This window comes from Festucalex cinctus, chromosome 6 (assembly GCF_051991245.1).
Source record: "Festucalex cinctus isolate MCC-2025b chromosome 6, RoL_Fcin_1.0, whole genome shotgun sequence".
Classification (NCBI taxonomy): domain Eukaryota; kingdom Metazoa; phylum Chordata; class Actinopteri; order Syngnathiformes; family Syngnathidae; genus Festucalex; species Festucalex cinctus.
In genome coordinates this window covers 9,183,026-9,201,496 of record NC_135416.1, presented here as the reverse complement: position 1 = coordinate 9,201,496, position 18,471 = coordinate 9,183,026, and the positions used below count along the sequence as shown (strand labels likewise).

Below are 18,471 nucleotides of genomic sequence, written 5' to 3'. Positions count from 1 at the left end.
ATAAAGGTTCACAGTAAATTCTGCAGAACAAATTTTACTCTAAACTGAGTCTATTTGATCCCACTCTAAATAGAGTAAAATGTACACTTGGAAGGGAGTTAAAAAAAAAATAAAAAATAAATAAAAGGTCACGCAAGGGTTGAGGAACAAAGCCACAACTTAATGTTGGGAGATAGCCAATCTACTCCCTGTCAGATGCAATTTTCCTCCAAGACCATAAACGATGTTTTTGGTCTCCTCTTGGATATAAGCAAACAGTAGGAGTGGCATAGCTCAGGTGGTAGAGTGGCAGTCTCCCAAGGTGAAGGTCCTGAGTTCGGTCCTCAACCCTTAACTTTTTTTTTTTTTTTTAATAAACTAGTAAAATTTAGCCAATCGCTCCTTGCAAAATTTACTTTGAATTTCTGAGAATTTGTAATAGTTTTTTTGTTTGTTTTGTTTTTTCCATGTGATAGGCAAATTCTCTCGTACACGCTAAAAATACTTTTGGGGTCAAATTTACTCTCTTACAGGTGTAAATTTTATTCTATTTAGAGTGGGACCAAATAGAATTCGAGTAAAATTTACTCCACAGAATTTACTGTGTTCTAATGACAAGCTATATGATCATTTATGCACTTTATCCACAATGTCAATGTCAATAGGGATTGCCTTTATTATGAATGCTAGATATTGAAAATCAGTAACTTTTTGAAAATAGCACTATATGCATGGTTTCGAGATGGGAGACATATAAAAAGCAATGGGGCATAAATATATTGTGAAATAAGAATTATATTTATTTTTTTGCCTAGTGCCTTTACCATTATTCCTCAAACTGTATATAAATAAAACGACCCCTATGCAATTATGCCTCACTGCAGTGTAGCGAGTGTAACTCGTCCAGCCCGACACGCTCCGTCACTCCAAGACGGGGTGAGGAAACTTCCAGCGCATGACGGCTCCGTCCACGCTGGTGCTGATGAGGGTGCTGTTGTTGCAGCAGATCTCCACGCTGGTGATGGAGCCGCCGTGAGCTTTTCCGACGTGGGTGACCGTGCCGTCCATGTAGTCCCACACCCTCACCAGCTTGTCTTCGCCGCCTGACAGAGAAAAGTCGTCGAGTATTCATTTAATTTAACTTTATTGTGGAAAAAAAAAAAACAACTATCGAAAAAAACGGAGAGAATTACATGGCTGAAAGTGTAGCAGAGGGACGAGACAGTGCGGAGCAGCTGCCTAATGGTCCGTTACCTGTCACAAAGAATCTGCCGTCATGGGAGATGTGCATGCAGTTGATGGCCGACGTCTCTGTGTCCTGCAGCTCTCTGATTGCTGTCCCGTCGTGCACGTCCCAATAGACGATCTGAACAGGTAGCCGACAGTTATTTATTTGACAGCGGCAATAAAAAGATAGACCAAGATGCATTTGTTGTGTAAGCTCGACTGGAGCTCTCGCCAGCTGTCTTCATGTGCTTGTTTTAAAATTCTGATTGCTTCTCCAATGGCAGATAACGCACATGACTGACAATATTAGCTTTCGGTGCTTTTCAATTCAAATTGTAAAGTCACTACCAGCCTGAACCATGAAATATATGAGAGAAAATTCTGATTCTTTGTAACTAGAGTATTTATTGGTCCTGTTGAACAAACAAAAAAAGAAAAAAATATTTTATTTTTGTTTTGTTTTTGAAAATCAACTTCCACATATGACTTTTGATTTGTGTCATATTTGATACACCCGGTCACAATGCAATTCATACATTTATAACTGTCAAAAACATAATAATAAACAGACATCAAATAGATTAATATTTCCAAAAATCAGAAAGAAAATTTTCTACGGAAAAGCCATCAGCTGGGTGATACTGCCCTCTAATGGATTATCCGTGCAATGCATGTGTCAGATCATATGTCAGGGTTTTAATGAGGAGAAAATATATCAGACTCATGAAATAGAGGGCTCAAAATGTCTTGTATTCAATTCATTAGCTCCCAAAAATGTATAAAAAAAATGTTCTATTTTAAATATTGCCATGGTCCCAAAAACGTATTTATATGTTTTGTTATTTTTATTTTTTTTTTACGTTATTTTATGCTAGCGCATACACATGGGTTTGATGCAGCCTCTGACCTGAAGAGGTCGCTTAAAGCAATGGTAGTAATAAAAAAAAACGGCAAGCAGGTGGCAGCAGAGTATAAGAGATCAGAAATTACTAGGCACAATTGGAGGTAAGGCAGAGGCCCTAATTTGTGAAAATATATGACATGTCTTTTAGCATAGCCATAGCATAGGGAAGGGTGTTAACTTGAGCAGAAGCCTTTATTTGAGGAAATTTACAGATTTTCTTAGTTGGGTGCACTCTGGTTGGTTTCATCTTATAATTTTGCTAGGTTATATTGTATATAAAAAATGACTAATTTACAGTGTGATCTTCTACCATATGTCAACCTGTATAAAATGCTAAGGTGGAAATTATGCTTACTAAATGGAAGCCAAAGTTAATCATCCCTGAGGCTTTGCAGCTGTCAAAGTATGACAAAAAGACGATTGTTGTCTGTGGTTATTTATAGAACAGGTAACAAAAACATTACGGTGGTGCACACGAACACATCATTTTTGTTATTAAGGGCAGCACTGATTATATAACTGATGAAACGAAAATGTTTTAATGACATATTAGTATCCGTCTGTTATTTACTCACAAAGCAGACATATGATGGAAAACTGACATTTTAATTGTTTGTATACAGATTAATTAATATGTCTCCGCAAATACAATAAACATGAAAGTACTATAATCAACCAAGTATAATGGTACAGTGAGATGCCAGTTTAATTTGTGCGACCATGCTCGTAACGCAAAGCACTCATATCTCAAATAATATTTTCTCACTGAAATGAATGGAAACACCATTCATTCGTTCCAGCCTCCCCCAAAAGAAAAAGCAACAAAAATTGTTGGAACGTGTATTTGGTGCCCACCATGGGCACTTACAGACAAATGTTGATTGAGACGTCTCAACTCCTCTCTCAGCTTGTCAGTGTGGCACTATTATTAGTTTTTCTACACAGAGGATAAAGACTGTATGGCTGGGAGTACTATTATATTGTCTAACTTCATATGCTGCTATGAATTTAAAAAATATTTGATAGTGACGGCGCTATACTGTATATAATTGCTATTGATTACATTAGAGTGTAGAAGCGCTAACAACTTCAAGTATGGTAAAGGTGCTCGTACCAACATTAAAAAACAACAACAACAACACCACATAAACAAGTGTAAACCTCTTCAAGTCACCCCAAACATCTCGTCTTTTGTTTTCCTCGGTCTCTTGGCGCTTTCCAGTCACGACCTCTCCCTGCCTCATCTCATTCGAGCAGCTTATTAGCGACGCCGCCTGTGCGACTTTACTTGGCCCATCTGTGTTCTCGGGGGGAAACCGGGCCGCGGTCCAAAAGCTGAGCCGCGCATGCGAGGATGCACGGCATTGTTCGCACATATATCAAGAGAGAAAAAGTTGGGAATCAACTTTTTTTTTTTTTTTTTTTGACCACTTACATGCTAGATTATATCATGCAAATGTGCCGCCGATTTTCATGCACTTAGCAGGGTTTGCAGTTTATCTGCTTCACACTTCTGAAGTTCAGGTTTAAATCCGGATTCCGAGCTTCATGTGTGGCATTTGCATGATCTCCTGACTTGTATTCCTACTAAGTTCATTGACAATTATACGTTTTCCATAAGTGTGAATAAGAGTGTAAATTTTCCTTTGTCTATATGTATTATACGACTAACTGCTTTACCATAGCCTATGACCTTAACAAGGACAAGCACTATAGAAAATAGACGGTTGAATGCCCAAGATAACCATCTAGCTTCAAGGCAGTGAATCTGATGCACCAGGATCACTAATGAATTGAGTTTTGGGCACAATTCGGTCGTATTGCGATATTCGACCGGACAGCTCTCACATCACATCTCTAGTATATTTGTAAAGCTCTGGCCGATACGGGCGTCTTCAACTGCCCGCAGACAGTGTGCCTGTGTCCTAGGATGAGCAGATGGTGGAATTGGCTGACGTGAGGCTGGCGTCGACACATCCGCACACAGGAAGGCACGAGCGCTGCCCTGCATACATCCTTCGTCACAGTTGTGCTAATCAGCGCAAGTTAGCTTCAACTTTTGGCAGAGGTGGGAAGTAATGAAGTACATTACGAGGGTACATGTTTTCTGTGTACTTCAACAGATTTCTCAGGTAGGTTATCTGTACTTTAGTATTTTTTTAAGGACTTTTTATTTTTACTGTTTACACTTATGAGGGATAGGTTTAAAAATGCCCATAGATGGATGGTCTAAACATGGCATTCCGTTTAGTCAAAAAAATAAAAAATAAAAAAATCTTGACAATTCTATGCAGCCCCACTAGTCTAAATATTGTATTCCGGTAAATATGTTAGTGAAATATGAGTTAAACAGCAAAATCCAGCAATTTTTATCCATATCGGAGGCAATTTTACCACTTGCTGCTGAGTGACAATAACATCACAGTTGCTCAGGTCTCAGGTAACAACCAATCACAGCTCAGCTTCAGAAAACAGGTGAGCTGTGATTGGTTGTTGCTGGAGTCCTGAGCCACTGTGATGTCATCTTTATTCGACAGCATGTGGCAAAATGGCTGAGATGGATTTAAAAAAAGCCTGGAATTCGGTTCATAACTCGTATTCAACAAATGTAATACTAATAGTATTCAGAGTGTCATGTTTCGACGAGTGAGGTCACATATAACATATCAAGAAATGTCAAGAAATGTTTAAGTTTGACTTGCCCTTTAATATTGTTTGTGGAATATGAATTGATGCTGCATTCGAGGATGGTCGGAAGTCGGACTTTTGCCAGTTCAAACCAGCAAGTGTATACGGGAACTCCCCCTTGAACTCGGAAATTCCAATTGCAAAGTCGGAAGAAAAAAAGGACCCCGACTTCACCGGCGGACTACAATGTGACATCACTCTGAATGGCAAAACACAATTTACTCGAGTATAAAACTAGATAGCTTTGTTCATTCATAAATATTTGCCATAACTTCACGTAATGCAACGTACGTGATAGTATTGCCACTATCTCCCTGCATGATATTATACGGTCAACTACTTACCGTAACTGTATGGAATGCTTATGAAATAAGATTAAAACAATAAATGAAGCAAAATTGCAAAAAGGTAAGTTTTCTGGAGGTCAAAATGTGTTTTGAGGACCAAAATTAAAAAAAAAACCAATTTAGCACAATCTGCCATTTTGGTTGTTTACTTTTGCCTCGAACACTTTGAGGTCAGGACTGGGAAAAACCAACTCTGATATATCCGACTTCCGACCATCCTCGAATGCAGCATAAGCAGCTAAATCCACCTGTTTTTCCTCCATCTCGGGGCGGCCATTTTGCCTTCAACTGCCACTTGCTGTCAACTAAAAATGACATCACAGCGCCTTACTCTTGTCTAGCTTGTGAACGTCACATGACCAAACCCAGAAAACATGTGAGCGAGCGTTGACGGTCATTACCTGATTGTCATTATCGGTCAACAGCAAGCGGAAGTACAAGGCAAAATGGCAGCTCACTGAAATGAATCAAAATGATTGGATTTTGCTGCTCAATTCATATTTCACAAACACAATATTAATCAGAATAGCATGATCAGACAAGTGGGGGCGCATAGAACATATTGTAAAGAAATGGGGAATAAGTTGTTTCTTGTGCCTAAAACCACCATCCTCACATGCTAAAAAATTGTTTGTAATCGAACAAAAACCAGACATGTAAGGAATTTTGTGTATTTTTCCGATGCTAGCTAATTTAACATTTTTTGTTACTCAGTTCACAAGTTTAAGAAAGCTATGGGAATTTGTTGTTTTGACAGCTTGAAGATCAAGCAAACGCTAGCTGGCTCTTAAACAACAACATGCAACACTATAACTGACAGTAAAAACATTTTTTTTTTTAACTTTTGTACGTGTTAGAGTCTGTACTTCTGTGTCTTCTGTGTCTCTCGGCAGGAGTGTGAGCTCAGGTTAAAGGGGGTGTGGATGAAGTGCACACACATTGGGGGAACAAGGACGGAGGCGGCCTAATTACGACGAGCCAAGAAATACACGACGGGCTTTGCAAACTAATCTGTGGACGTTTGTGCGTGTGTTGTGCCAGTGGTCGCCGTGGGAGGCCGCGCTAATCGTAGCACAGCAGCAGGCTTCTCGCTTCTGCTCGGCTCAGTGAGTGGAAAATATTATGATGCAATAATGAGACATTTAGATTAGCGGGCATGTTTACCCCCGATTTATTTCTGTGTCTTATACTTGATATATATTGGCTGAAAATCCGAATGTGTCAAGATGGAGTCACTCCACTGCAAACTAAACACTGAGGGGGAATGGAAATAACGTCGGCGAAACCTACCCTTCTGTCGGTGCCGCTGGTGACAATCTGGTGTTCTTCAGGATGGTAGCACACGGTCTTGAATGACGAGTTTTTGGTAGTTATCTTCCGAATCCGCACAAATTTCCTACATGAAAACATTCAGCAGAACATTTATTGGTTTTGAACGCAGACATTTTAACGGAGACTTATTGGACTAAAAACACTTTAAAAAAAAAAAAAACGTAGATTTTGTAGGAATAATTGTAAATAATAAGTTATACATTTGCTGCAATGAAGAACTACTTCTGCTTGCAATGAAGACTGCTTTGCTTGCAAAAAAGAATTGCTTCTTCTTGCAATGAAGAATGCTTTGCTCTGTTCCCACTCACATTCACATAGCCTGGCTATTTGAAGATGACTCAAAAAGCTGAAGAACACAACATCTAACGCAGCAGAATGGTTCGAGCCAGTCTGCTGAGGCCGCCTGTTTTCTGTTAAGAAATTATTGCAAACTTGACCACACATACTCAGCAGTCTTCCACTCACATGCACAACACATAAACAAACAAGTACACTGTGTTCCAACTATGCCTTGCATTTGCATTTTTAGGGTTGGAACACCCATGTAACTTGGGGCGTGGAAAACCAAATAAAAAGAGAGGGTGAGGAGAGGAATCTTCAGAGAGTGCAGAAGTGAATTGTATCAGTTCCTCTCCTCTTTCCTCGCGAGCCCTGAACTGAGTGTCTTCTCTCCTTTTTGTGTCGTGTTTAATAGATGTCAAACAGGTTAACCTGACAGATTTGATGACTTTTCCTAAAGTAAGCCAAAAAATACAAAAATAAAAATTCATGTGCATTAAAGCCATTTGTCTCATCTATACTAAAATGAATTGGTATGTAATGTGAATCTTGAAACTGTGCACACATTTCATCACTTTTTCAAATCAAAATAATCCCCACAAATTAAATTACAATAATCCAAAATCCAATGCTTTCACAATGAGCAGAGAGATGCCTTTCACTAAGAAAAATGCTGCATTCACTAAAGTGGGAAATTTTTCTGGATTCATCCCACTCGGACTGTGTCAGTTCTAACCTCAAATCACTTGAGACAAATGTTAATACAAGACATACGTTCACGTGACACAACCAGAACAATTGATCTGAATCAGCCATATTTGATGTTTACATTTGTCTCAAATGGTTTAAGGTCGGAACTGGGATACTTCGAGTAGGATAAATCCTACTTCAAACCTTCCTCGAATGCTCCATAAGACCGCCATTTTGACTTGTGACTTAACTCGGAATAATAGTTGCTCTTTGCAGAGTATTAACACTATAATTATGTGTGAGTATTGAAAACCTCATCCACTATTCATTGATATTTCAAGGGAAGACTGTAATGCAACTCACTCGATGTCCCAGAGGATGCAGGTTCCGTCCATGCTGGCAGTGATCGCCTCCTTATCATCGCTCTTGATCTGGACAGACCTGACCATGGCTTTGTGCTCCGTCAAGAACGCAAGCCGTCGTTGGCCGTGCTTCAGCAGCTCCCAAACGCATACCTACATTGGATTCATTAAACAGACATACTTTGTTCAGACATCACTTGAGGTGAATCTCAGATTGTCACGTGGATTATGAGGCGGGGAAATGCCACAAAAAAACATTTATCACAAAAATTGGTCAAATACTTTTTGGTTCTACTGTTAATTACTGAAAAATCTAGCTTGTGTCATCATCTTCATCATTATCATGCAAGACTGACCGTGCCATCCTGCCCCCCACTGACAATTTTCTTGCAGTCCGTGGACCCCTTGATGGCTGACACGCCATTTCGGTGCGCATTGTGAATGATGAGCATGAGGCGGCCGCTCTGCGGTGCAAAGATGCGGATCTTTCCGTCATTCCAACCTGTGAGAAGAAGAGAAGAAGAAAAAACGTGATGAAATCCAGCTTGGATTGGTCGCCAGTCAGTCACAGGGCATAAGGGTGTCCAAGTTTGGTCCTCAAGAGCCCCTTATCCAGCCTGTTTTCCGTGTTTCTCTCCACCCACACACCTGATTCATGACCAAGATCGTTATCAGGCGTCTGCAAAGCTTCCTGATGAGCTGCTCATTTGATTCAGCTGTGTTGAAGGAGAGAGACATGAAAAACAGGCTGGATAGGGGCTCTCGAGGACCAGACTTGGGCACCACTGTCAGCCATTCGTTCACGCTCACATTTACACTTATGGGCAATTTAGATTCTTCACTCTCTTGGACCCTCCTACATCCTGGCCACTACCTCTTCACTTCACTTTCTTTGCTTGATGACTGTCCTCAATGTCTGCACAACTGTCATCAGTTTGTGCTACAGCACATTACTTTGACTCTCTAATATCTCTATATTCACTGGATGTATCATTTCTTTGTCATAGTTGTTACTTCAAAATGTGTGACATTCACACTACCTGAAACAAATTCCCTGTGTGTTTTTACAAATTGGGTCAATAAAGATGATTCAGATTAAATTAACCGATCATGCTTGCTTTTGGAAGCACGGTAAGCTAATGGTTAGCGTTGGTTAGAGTTCCCAGAGCTTTTGGGTTCAAATCTTCACTCAGGTCAACATCCTGTGTGGATGTTCTCCTCGTTCTCACATGGTTTGTAATTGTCCCTTGATATCCATCCATCCATCCATTTTCTTGACCGCTTATTCCTCACAAGGGTCGCGGGGGGTGCTGGCGCCTATCTCAGCTGGCTCTGGGCAGTAGGCGGGGGACACCCTGGACTGGTTGCCAGCCAATCGCAGGGCACACAGAGACGAACAACCATCCATACGCACAAGCACACCTAGGGACAATTTGGAGCGCCCAATTAACCTGCCATGCACGTCTTTGGAATGTGGGAGGAGACCGGAGTACCCGGAGAAGACCCACGCAGGCACGGGGAGAACATGCAAACTCCACCCAGGAAGGCCGGAGCCTGGACTCGAACCGGAGTCCTCAGAACTGGGAGGCGGACGTGCTAACCACTCGGCCACCGTGCCGCCCTGTCCCTTGATATCTACAATAACAATAATAATAATAATAATAATAATAATAATAATAATAATAATAATAACGTATAAATATAGTTTTAATACTTTGTCCTTCACTCCCTAAAACACATTTATACGTTGTTGTTGTTTTATGCTAGAGCATACAAAAGGCTTTGATGCAGATTCTGACATGAAGAGGTGGCTTAAGGCAATGGTAGTTATTACAAAACACGGCCAGCTGGTGGCAGCACAGTACAACAGATCAGCCAGGGCCATGTTGCAACAAGCTCTTTTTCCCGGTGTTTTCAACAGGTTTGTGAATAATGATGAAACTTAGCTATATTCTCGTGCTAATTGCTGCAAAATGGAAACAATGAAAGAAGATGAAAAAAAGAGACTAATCTTTTGGTAGGTTCCATATTTTATAGCAATAGAACACAATATTCTGTGAGACTAGCAAAATCAGTCAAAATCCAGTAAAGCCGGGAGTGAAGGGGATTGCTTCAGTGAAAATGGATGTGAGTGAATGATAATAAATTAATAAATAGCATTAAATAAAACAACAATAAAAAAGTTGAATGAAAGAAAGAAATTGCCTTATTTCTACACCGAGAGCTGTGTGCATTGATTCCTACCAGTGACAATGCTGTGTCCGTCAATCATCAGGTGCAAAGAGTTACAGGTAAGGCAAGGTTGTGGGATTCTCAGCAGCTCTTTGGACTTGTCTATGTGCCACACCCTGATGTCCTCCTCTGAGCCGGTGACAAACAATTCTGAGGAGCCGCTGATGACGCAGGACAAAAAGCAACAAAAGCTGGAGATGAACATCTGTAGCTGACAATAAGATATAAATGTGAGATGTGAGAAAAGTATTCAGTGCGGGTCAGGTTCCTTGTTGTGAAGTTCCAATCGTATGGTGAAATGATTTACGACAATGTGTATTTGTTTGGTTTACACACGAGTTCTAAAACAATAAAGCAACATCAAAGAAACTTGTTATAAAAGTGGGCTCACTTAGTGTCCTACTTTATCTATAAACAGGATGCCAAATGTAAAAAGTTTAACAATTAATTGTATGAATCCTTATTATATGTGCGGTATGATGTCAATTCTAATTATCATTGATCATTAAAGGTTTACTTGACTCATTTAGATCATATTTTGTCTATAATTAATGTGATGTCATTATTTTCCATGTACAATCAATACCTTTAATCACACATTTTGCCACTTGTTGTCAACTGATTATGACATCACACATGCCCAACAAACGACCAATCAAGGCTCAGTTTTCTGCCGTCACATGACCAGACCCAGAAGACAGGTGAGCATCTGATTAGTCATTACCTGTTTCCTGAGCACCTGTGATGTCATTTTCAGAAAAATAATGACGTTATCAAATTAATTCTGGACAAAATATCAACTTTTTACTGCTGAATCCATTTAACTGACATCTATATTAACTCATTGTCATCCTTTTCATTCTCAAATCAAATCAAATCAAATCAAATCAAATCAAATGCCTAAATACTAGTAAGAATTGCATTTATTACAACTGCTACTAATAACGGAAATGTATAATAATAATAATAATAATAATAATAATAATAACTTTTATAATAAATAACAACCTAATTTAGTCATTTCCCCCCAATAATTCCAATATAGCCGTTAGTAAGCTGTAGTACATAAGAACAGTAAGTGTGTTTATACTGCTCTCTAGTGTGGTTAGTGGGTACTGAACTCAATAGGCCTACAATATATTTTGGAGAACATGTTTTCATTTCATTTCATTTCATTTCATTCATTCACAAAAGACGAGAACTACAGACTATCTTTCTACTTTTTGTAATTTGATAAGAACGAAACTTTCATCATCAGCCTAAGGCTACATTAGTCTACTCAGCTTATGTCTATCCAGCTTGTTTTTCAGTTCAAACCTGAAAGGATGCCTGCGGTGTAAAAACAATATAGTCAATGAGAGTAGCTGATTTCTTTTTTATGTGTGACGCCGCTACTCACAAAGCGATGGAGACGTCCTTGACGGCGCCGTGATGATTGGTGGAGACGAGCTCGGCTTTGAAGTCCTGCAGGTCGAGGCAGTAGATCTCGGAAGCATCCGTGCCAGCGAAAAAGTGGCGGCCGTCGTCTTTGAGAGCGATGGACGTCACTCCGTTGTTCATCTGCACTTGTCTAATGTGGAAGAAAAAGGGGAAGGAGTAAGTCCCTCACATTCCCAAACAGGGAACTTGACTGTTATCATTTCTAACAGTGCTTTACAACCATCTTGTGGCATCTACTGGCAGTTCCAAATCCTTTTTTAGTGATGGTACTCACTTGATAGCTTTGAAGTTAGCCGTGGAACACAGTGTCAAGGTACCAAATCCAGAACCAACAAGTAGTTCACCCGTACTTAATGCCTTTAGCACGTTGGCTCCCTGCGCATAAAACACATTGGAAACGCCCCACAAATGAAAATTAATGTCCGAAGAAGAATTCCAACAGGACTATATTTGGAAACTCTGTGGGAATTCTCACCAGATTATGTTTAGTTTTCAAGGGACCATAGTGACTCAGACACTTTGTCTTGGCGTGGATTTTCAAGATGTCTCCACTGGAAGTGCCGCAGAAGATGTACTCGTCATCCGGTGCGAACTATAAGGAAAAAAATGGCAGCGTGAGCGGTCGCCATATTCACATTCATACCAATGGACAATTTACAGTCTCCCTGATCTAAGTTTTTAGAAAGTTGAGAGGAAGGCAGAGTACTAGGACAAAAACTCACTCAAAGCTAATGATTTTCATTTTGAGTATTCTAACTTTTTATATTACTCTTTTACTGCCAAACGTTATCCAAAAAGACAATCCCTAGAGTACTAGCCGATTTCAAGCATTTTCACACAATGTTCAAGTCAAACAGAATTGTGTGCTATGACTACGTAAACATGGTGGCTACCGTAAAGATTGGACTCCATTCTTTTATTCGAAAAAAAAGTATGATTCTACTTTATTCCGTTCATGAGTAATTACCATTTGAAAATAGATCATTTGAATGACACCAAGTTATTATTGAAAAAATAAGGAGAAAACTTTTTGTTAAAAGATACATTTTCTGCACAACGGTGACTGACACTAATGTTTTTTTGTTTAGTGACGCACTGTAATTTAGATTTAATGTGACCAACGCTTTGATCATTCACGTCCTTGAAAACGTTGCATTTCCTAAGATCCGCCATATTGTCATGTCATTTCAATTTCTTTGATCCACGGGATCCCAGTGAAAAGAGACACAATGCTGCCATCTACTGGCCATAGTTAGTGGGTGTTTTTTGTTTTTTGTTTTTTTCCCTTTCCCCAGCTATTCTTGAAACCACAGCTGCTCAAGAAGTTGCGCTGCCCATTGGAAAAAAACAAACAAACAAAAAAAAACACGTAGTTGACATAAATTAACGTTGATGGCAGTACTCGTTAGGATTTCTTTTAAAGTGAATTAACATTGATGGCAGGGAGAGTTTGAAGCAGTAAGATGCTGTGGGTTTAAAAAAACAAAAACTTCACAGAAAAAGTCGGTAAAAAGTACTTTGATCATATTTTGTTGCAAATTCAGACAACTCCAAGAAAAAAATTGCTTCAAAACCAGCCGAGTACAGTAAAAAAATATTTTGGTAATAGAATTACACTGAAATGCTCAGAATTATGCTTTGTGAATACAAAAGAATAACTGGTGAGTGCACTAGCACAACAATCTTTTAAACATAATTTAGATTAACCCTTAAACTTAACCAAATCACGTCAATTGCAAAATCAGTTTTCTCAGTAAATACCCTGTCGATTTGGACTTTATGGTTTCAATGGAAACGACACAATCTACACTAAAATGTGCATATCACTTGTCAGTTTCTGAAATAAAAACTTGTTTTCAATGTGTTGCAGATTGGAGTAGTTTGGTTTTACATGGTGAGGAAATGCAACATTCACTGATGCTGTGACAGGCAGTCTGCTAATTAGCGTAGCGTTATTTTTGGCTAACTGGCCTTAGTCCACTTTTGAGCTTGAACTTATTTACTTGCATTCAAAAATATGACTTTATACGCACCTCTATGCACCTCACTGTCCTCTTCAGTTTCCCCAGTATACAATCTGTAGGTTTAATCTTGTTGCACTCGTCCAGCTCCCAGATTTGCAAAGTTCCCCTGCAACACAAATTACATATTGTTTTTGATTTGTTTTTTATTATTACCAATCATATTGTGAAATATTGCGAAATGAAAATTAGGGTTGGCTTCCCACACCCACCCAGCCAAAAATAAATGCATTTTAAGTTAACATTGGAAAAAAAAAAAAAAAAAAAGGATGAGGAAAATCTAAAAGTGCAAAATATCAGTGAAAAAAAAATAAAACATTTTGATGCATGACCATATTATTTCATGTCAGGAATGTTTTAAGGTGACATTTGACCCCCACGCACACTTGGATATCATTCCAAATCTCAAAAGAATGTTTTTTCTGTGCAGCACCACTAAAAGTTATTTGTAAGAGCATCCAATAAATTGTGTCAACGGTCGCTCGTGTGCTGCCTTGAAATCTCTACGGATGCAATTAAGTCCAGCCAAACGGAGTCAGTTCTTCCTTTAATGAAAACAAATATTCCCTTAAAGTTTGAGGATTGGTAGAAAATTATGACAGCTTTGATCATTGCCTAGAATGACGCAAAGCCAAATTGATTACAAAATATCCATTAGTATAATTTCTTTAGATTTAATTGCATGCATGGATATCATAAAATAGCACAAGGAATGAAAGAATGTTTTGGGGGGGGGGGGGGGGGGGGGGGGGGTTTCACAAAAAATAAAAATTCATCAATAAGCTCAGTCAATCAATTACATTGCACAGAGTAATGAAAATGTTGGCTGCTACTGATCAAAAAGAACTGATGCCAAATCTTTTATTTATTTATTTTAAGTTGAACACCTTCAATTAATGCATTGATAAATTCCAAATGTTTTTGGATATTATAAACTGACAGCATTTGAAACCAAAAAAAATTCAGACGATTGAGATCATTCACGGTGGATGAGTGGTTAGCACGTCTGTCTCCAAGTTCTGAGGACTCTGGTTTGAGTCCAGGCTCCGGCCTTCCTGGGTGGAGTTTGCACGTTCTCCCCGTGCCCACGTGGGTCTTCTCCGGGTACTCCAGTCTCCTCCCACATTCCAAAGACGTGCATGGCAGGTTAATTGAGCGCTCCGAATTGTCCCGAGGTGTGCTTGTGAGTGTGGGTGGTTGTTCGTCTCTATGTGCCCTGCGATTGGCTGGCGACCAGTCAGTACCCCGCCTACTGCCCAAAGCCAGCTGAGATAGGCTCCAGCGACCCTTGTGAAGAATAAGCGGTCAAGAAAATGGAGATCATTCACCCACCTGCCAGCACAGACGAAAATGTTGTCGTTCGTGTTGGAGTACTTGACGGTGAGGCGGTGACATAAACTCAAAGGGACTGCTGCAGCTGAACTAACGGCCTGCTTGGTCGCAAGGCTCCACAAGAGGATTCTAAGACAAAACATTCAAAACTGTCAGATCAATAAATAAAATAGGCTTCTTAAGTTGCTCAAAACATAGCTACTTTATTTTAATAATGATTTGAATAACGACTTTATTTTCACTATTCTACTGAACAAACTTGAGATTTGCCTTCCGTCATCTTGACCCCCGAGGGACACCAGATATTTGTCATTGGGAGAAAAGGCCAACGCCTCCACCTTCGATTCGTGGATCACAAACTTAGTGTACAAGCATCGTGTGGCGTAATCCCAGACGATTATCTCGGCCTAGGGAAAGAGCATGTATATGTGGAAAAGGGGGATTAAACAGTAATTTAAAAAATACTTTATTGAAGGAAATACAGTGGATATAAAGTCTACACACCCCTGTTCATATTATCTCTCATTTTTTTTATTTTTTTTATGTCCCTCAAATGTTATCAGAAAAAGTGGCTTTTGTACTTTTCGAAACCACCATATATGATAGTACAGAAACAACATGATGGTGTTGGTGGGAGAATGATCTTTTGTCTCTGAAGTCTACCTCAAAGTCATTGCAATTGATTTGTCCAGAGGCAATATAAACTCCACTTTTAGACATGGAGAGGCAGGATACGTCGCTGGTGTGACCGTGCAGGAAGTGCTTCTTGCCATCTTTTATCCGTGCCAGGACGACGGTACAGCCCAGAGGATAGATGAGGTGCTCTTTGTCCGGATGCAGCCTCATGCCGAAATGCACTTGTCCTGAAATCACGAAGGAAAGCACGCACATCACGTTGACTGACTTCTAATTTGTCCTCATTTTAAAGTTCATTAAAATTAAGCCCATGTCGCTGCTCTCAAACGTTGTCGGTATGTCCGCTTAATGTGCCGATTAATGAACCCATGTGCCGCTGAAAAAAAATTATGTTAAGAAGTTTGAGACACAAACATACCACTCCATGTTGGCCAGTAGGACAGGTGATGGGCTTGTCCATGGCATGACTTTCATGCTTGGGAATTTAAATATTGACACCATGCTTTTAACATAATATAATTGGTGTGACTATGCCTCAGGATTGGTTGACGACCAGTCCAGGGTGTGCAAGTCAGTCACCCAATTTTCACCCAAAATCAAATGAGATAGCTAGTTTCAGCTCATGCACAACAAGAATAATGAATGGAGTAAATCACCTGACAAATGGAACAGTCAAAAGAGGAAACAAGCTTTTCTGGTTATTTTGCTTTTAGCTACATGCTACTTGCGTTAGCATCTGATTGGGAGCGTTCAGTTGTAGCATATAATTTTTAGTTTTTAGATTATTATTATGTACGGTTCTAATAAAACACATTAAATGCTCACATTTGATATTTTGTTTTCTTTCTTTCGCTGTTAGGAAACTTACCGTTGTAGCCGGAAACCGCCGCCAGTTCAAGTGGTGGATAGTTTTTTGGTTCCAGCAGTTCCATGCTGCTGAAAATCCACTGTACAATGACTCTATAAAATTAGATTTTTAAAAATATATATTATATTTAAAAAAAAAACACACACACATTCAACAGTAAACATTTATGTCCTTACAATGATATTTTAAAAGACCACAAACATTTTCACACAGTGGAAGCCGTCTACTTCACTTAATTGCCGTTTTTTACGCGTAAACTGGCGCAGTGTGACGTCACTAAGATTAATAGCTCGATAACGGGGCGTGACACTAGGCGTCATTGACGCCAAAATAAATACAGCTAATGCTGATCAGTGATGTAAGGTGTCTTTTGAAGAGCACTTTTATACTAACTACATTTAAATACAAATTTGCCCTTCGTGTCACTAAATGACGTAACAAACATACTGGACACAAAATGTATACATTGCAGTTCACCGTAAAGCCACAATTAAAAAATAAATAAATCCCATGGCCATGTAAAATTGCATTTGCCACGTTGGTTAACCCTACGTTTAGATCCTGGATGCGCAAATATTGCGCATCAGTAGCCCTACAACTTTCACAAACATACCTTTCTAAATATACATATAAAACTCCGTCATCGACATAATTACGTACTGTTCGACGTGCAAAGTTGTTGCAAAACTTACCGTTGACGTTATCAAAAGCCTGTATCGCAAGTGAAGAGTGACTACAATGAAAGCACTTCATTTGACATTCTGTCGAAATAACTTTTCTCGCTAAAAAGTGACGTTGTCCACTAACCACTAACAAACGTCGCCTAGCAACGGGCGACCTGCTAGTACCGCCCCCTCCTCCCTTTCAACGCTTCCCATTCGTCCTGACGTTCGTCTCAAATTCACCTTTATTTACCATTTTGAGCCATTTCTGTCGACACAAGCGTAGCAGGTGAGCCTGAGCACTCAGAGAAGCACAATTTTTCATTATGGGGTATTTCTAATCATTTTAAAGAGGAAAAATGATTTGATATGCGAGTAAATGGAGTTACAAGATCACCGAACAAATAACTCATGTCAAGGTACCACTGCATTTCCTCATGTACAGTGTGTATAATATGACTGAACAATTAATCAAATCCAAATAGCAATATAGTAAAATATTTTTAAATTTGTTGGCATTAATGTAATGATTTATGACGTTTTCGCCACACTTCAATTTGAATTTTGTGAAATTGTATTAGTGTATGCTTAAAAGACTTCAAAAACTAAACTCTAATTTAGTAAATATTCTACCAGAAGTCTATGACCAAAACATGACCGCTTTAAGAATTTACACTTACGACAGAGCATGATGTAGTATGAAGACAGTTCGACCCTGAAAGGGATCATGATGAGTGACCTGGAGTATGACAGTAGGAAGACAGAGTTTTTATTTTGACACAACTCACAAGTGACAATGACAGCAGGATATTGGTTCATTTTCACAACAAAGCATGCAAGAAGTAGAAAACCTCCCCATGATCGGTGACTAGTTTATTTTAGCTTGGCTTAATATACACCATAACCAATAAAGTATTGGGACACTTACAGTATAATGGAAGATTGTTGATTAATCAGATTTTTAAGAAACTTACTCAAAATGGATCGTGCTACTTAACTATGCAAGCAGCAGTCACCCTTTGATTCAAGGAAACAGGAGTTCAGAACATTCAGCCTCACATACTTGCTTCCATTGCAATGCGACATGTTGCTATAAAGTTAGATATTTTTCAGTCTATCCTGTTATTCTCGGAAGTCTCGTCCATTTCCTCCTTCTGTGCTTTCTGAAATGATCACAAGATGGTGTCAGTCCTGTCTAATAGAAAAGTAGTGCTTTGGTGCCACCCTGGTGACAAGGAACTATGTTGAAATGGGGGTTGGGCTATTTTAAAAATTGTCTTATTTTGAAAGGCTAGCGCTGGAGTGTTTCGTGAAGAGCACTTAACATGAGCAAGGGTTTTTAAAGTGATACTTTACTCATTTAGCCATTTACAACATTATAAAAAAAACTTAATGTTTTGCCTAAAATTAATTTGCTAGTTACTTTTCACGTACAATTAAAACCTTTTCAAATACATTTTGCCGCTTGCTAT

General features: G+C 39.2%; 1 protein-coding gene across 3 annotated transcripts; it reads right to left on the bottom strand.

The window, feature by feature from the left end:
• Positions 1-631: 631 nt before the first annotated feature.
• cfap52 (cilia and flagella associated protein 52) lies at positions 632-17,180 on the bottom strand. Of its 3 annotated transcripts, none has more exons than XM_077525654.1 (15): positions 17,030-17,180; positions 16,338-16,429; positions 15,497-15,696; positions 15,104-15,240; positions 14,834-14,962; positions 13,514-13,610; positions 11,956-12,072; positions 11,755-11,855; positions 11,440-11,610; positions 10,053-10,201; positions 8,165-8,310; positions 7,810-7,961; positions 6,436-6,541; positions 1,234-1,345; positions 632-1,082 (listed from the first exon to the last, which is right to left on the bottom strand). In XM_077525654.1, exons 2-15 carry the CDS (start codon positions 16,399-16,401, stop codon positions 901-903), a joined length of 1,863 nt encoding a protein of 620 aa, XP_077381780.1. In that variant the 5' UTR covers positions 16,402-16,429; positions 17,030-17,180; the 3' UTR covers positions 632-900. The 3 variants fall into 3 exon arrangements, with proteins under 3 accessions (XP_077381780.1, XP_077381782.1, XP_077381781.1); XM_077525656.1 differs by lacking the exon at positions 17,030-17,180 and adding an exon at positions 16,514-16,860; XM_077525655.1 differs by lacking the exon at positions 17,030-17,180 and having other exon boundaries at positions 16,338-16,507.
• Positions 17,181-18,471: the final 1,291 nt, after the last annotated feature.

Coding starts and splice junctions, on each gene's coding strand:
- cfap52 (XM_077525654.1), bottom strand. CDS start 16,401: ATGGAACTGCTGGAACCAAAAAACTATCCACCACTTGAACTGGCGGCG. Junction 14,963..15,103: donor GGGGGTCAAGATGACGGAAG/GCAAATCTCAAG, acceptor GTTTTGTCTTAG/AATCCTCTTGTGGAGCCTTG. Junction 1,346..6,435: donor CCAGCGGCACCGACAGAAGG/GTAGGTTTCGCC, acceptor CTACCTGTTCAG/ATCGTCTATTGGGACGTGCA.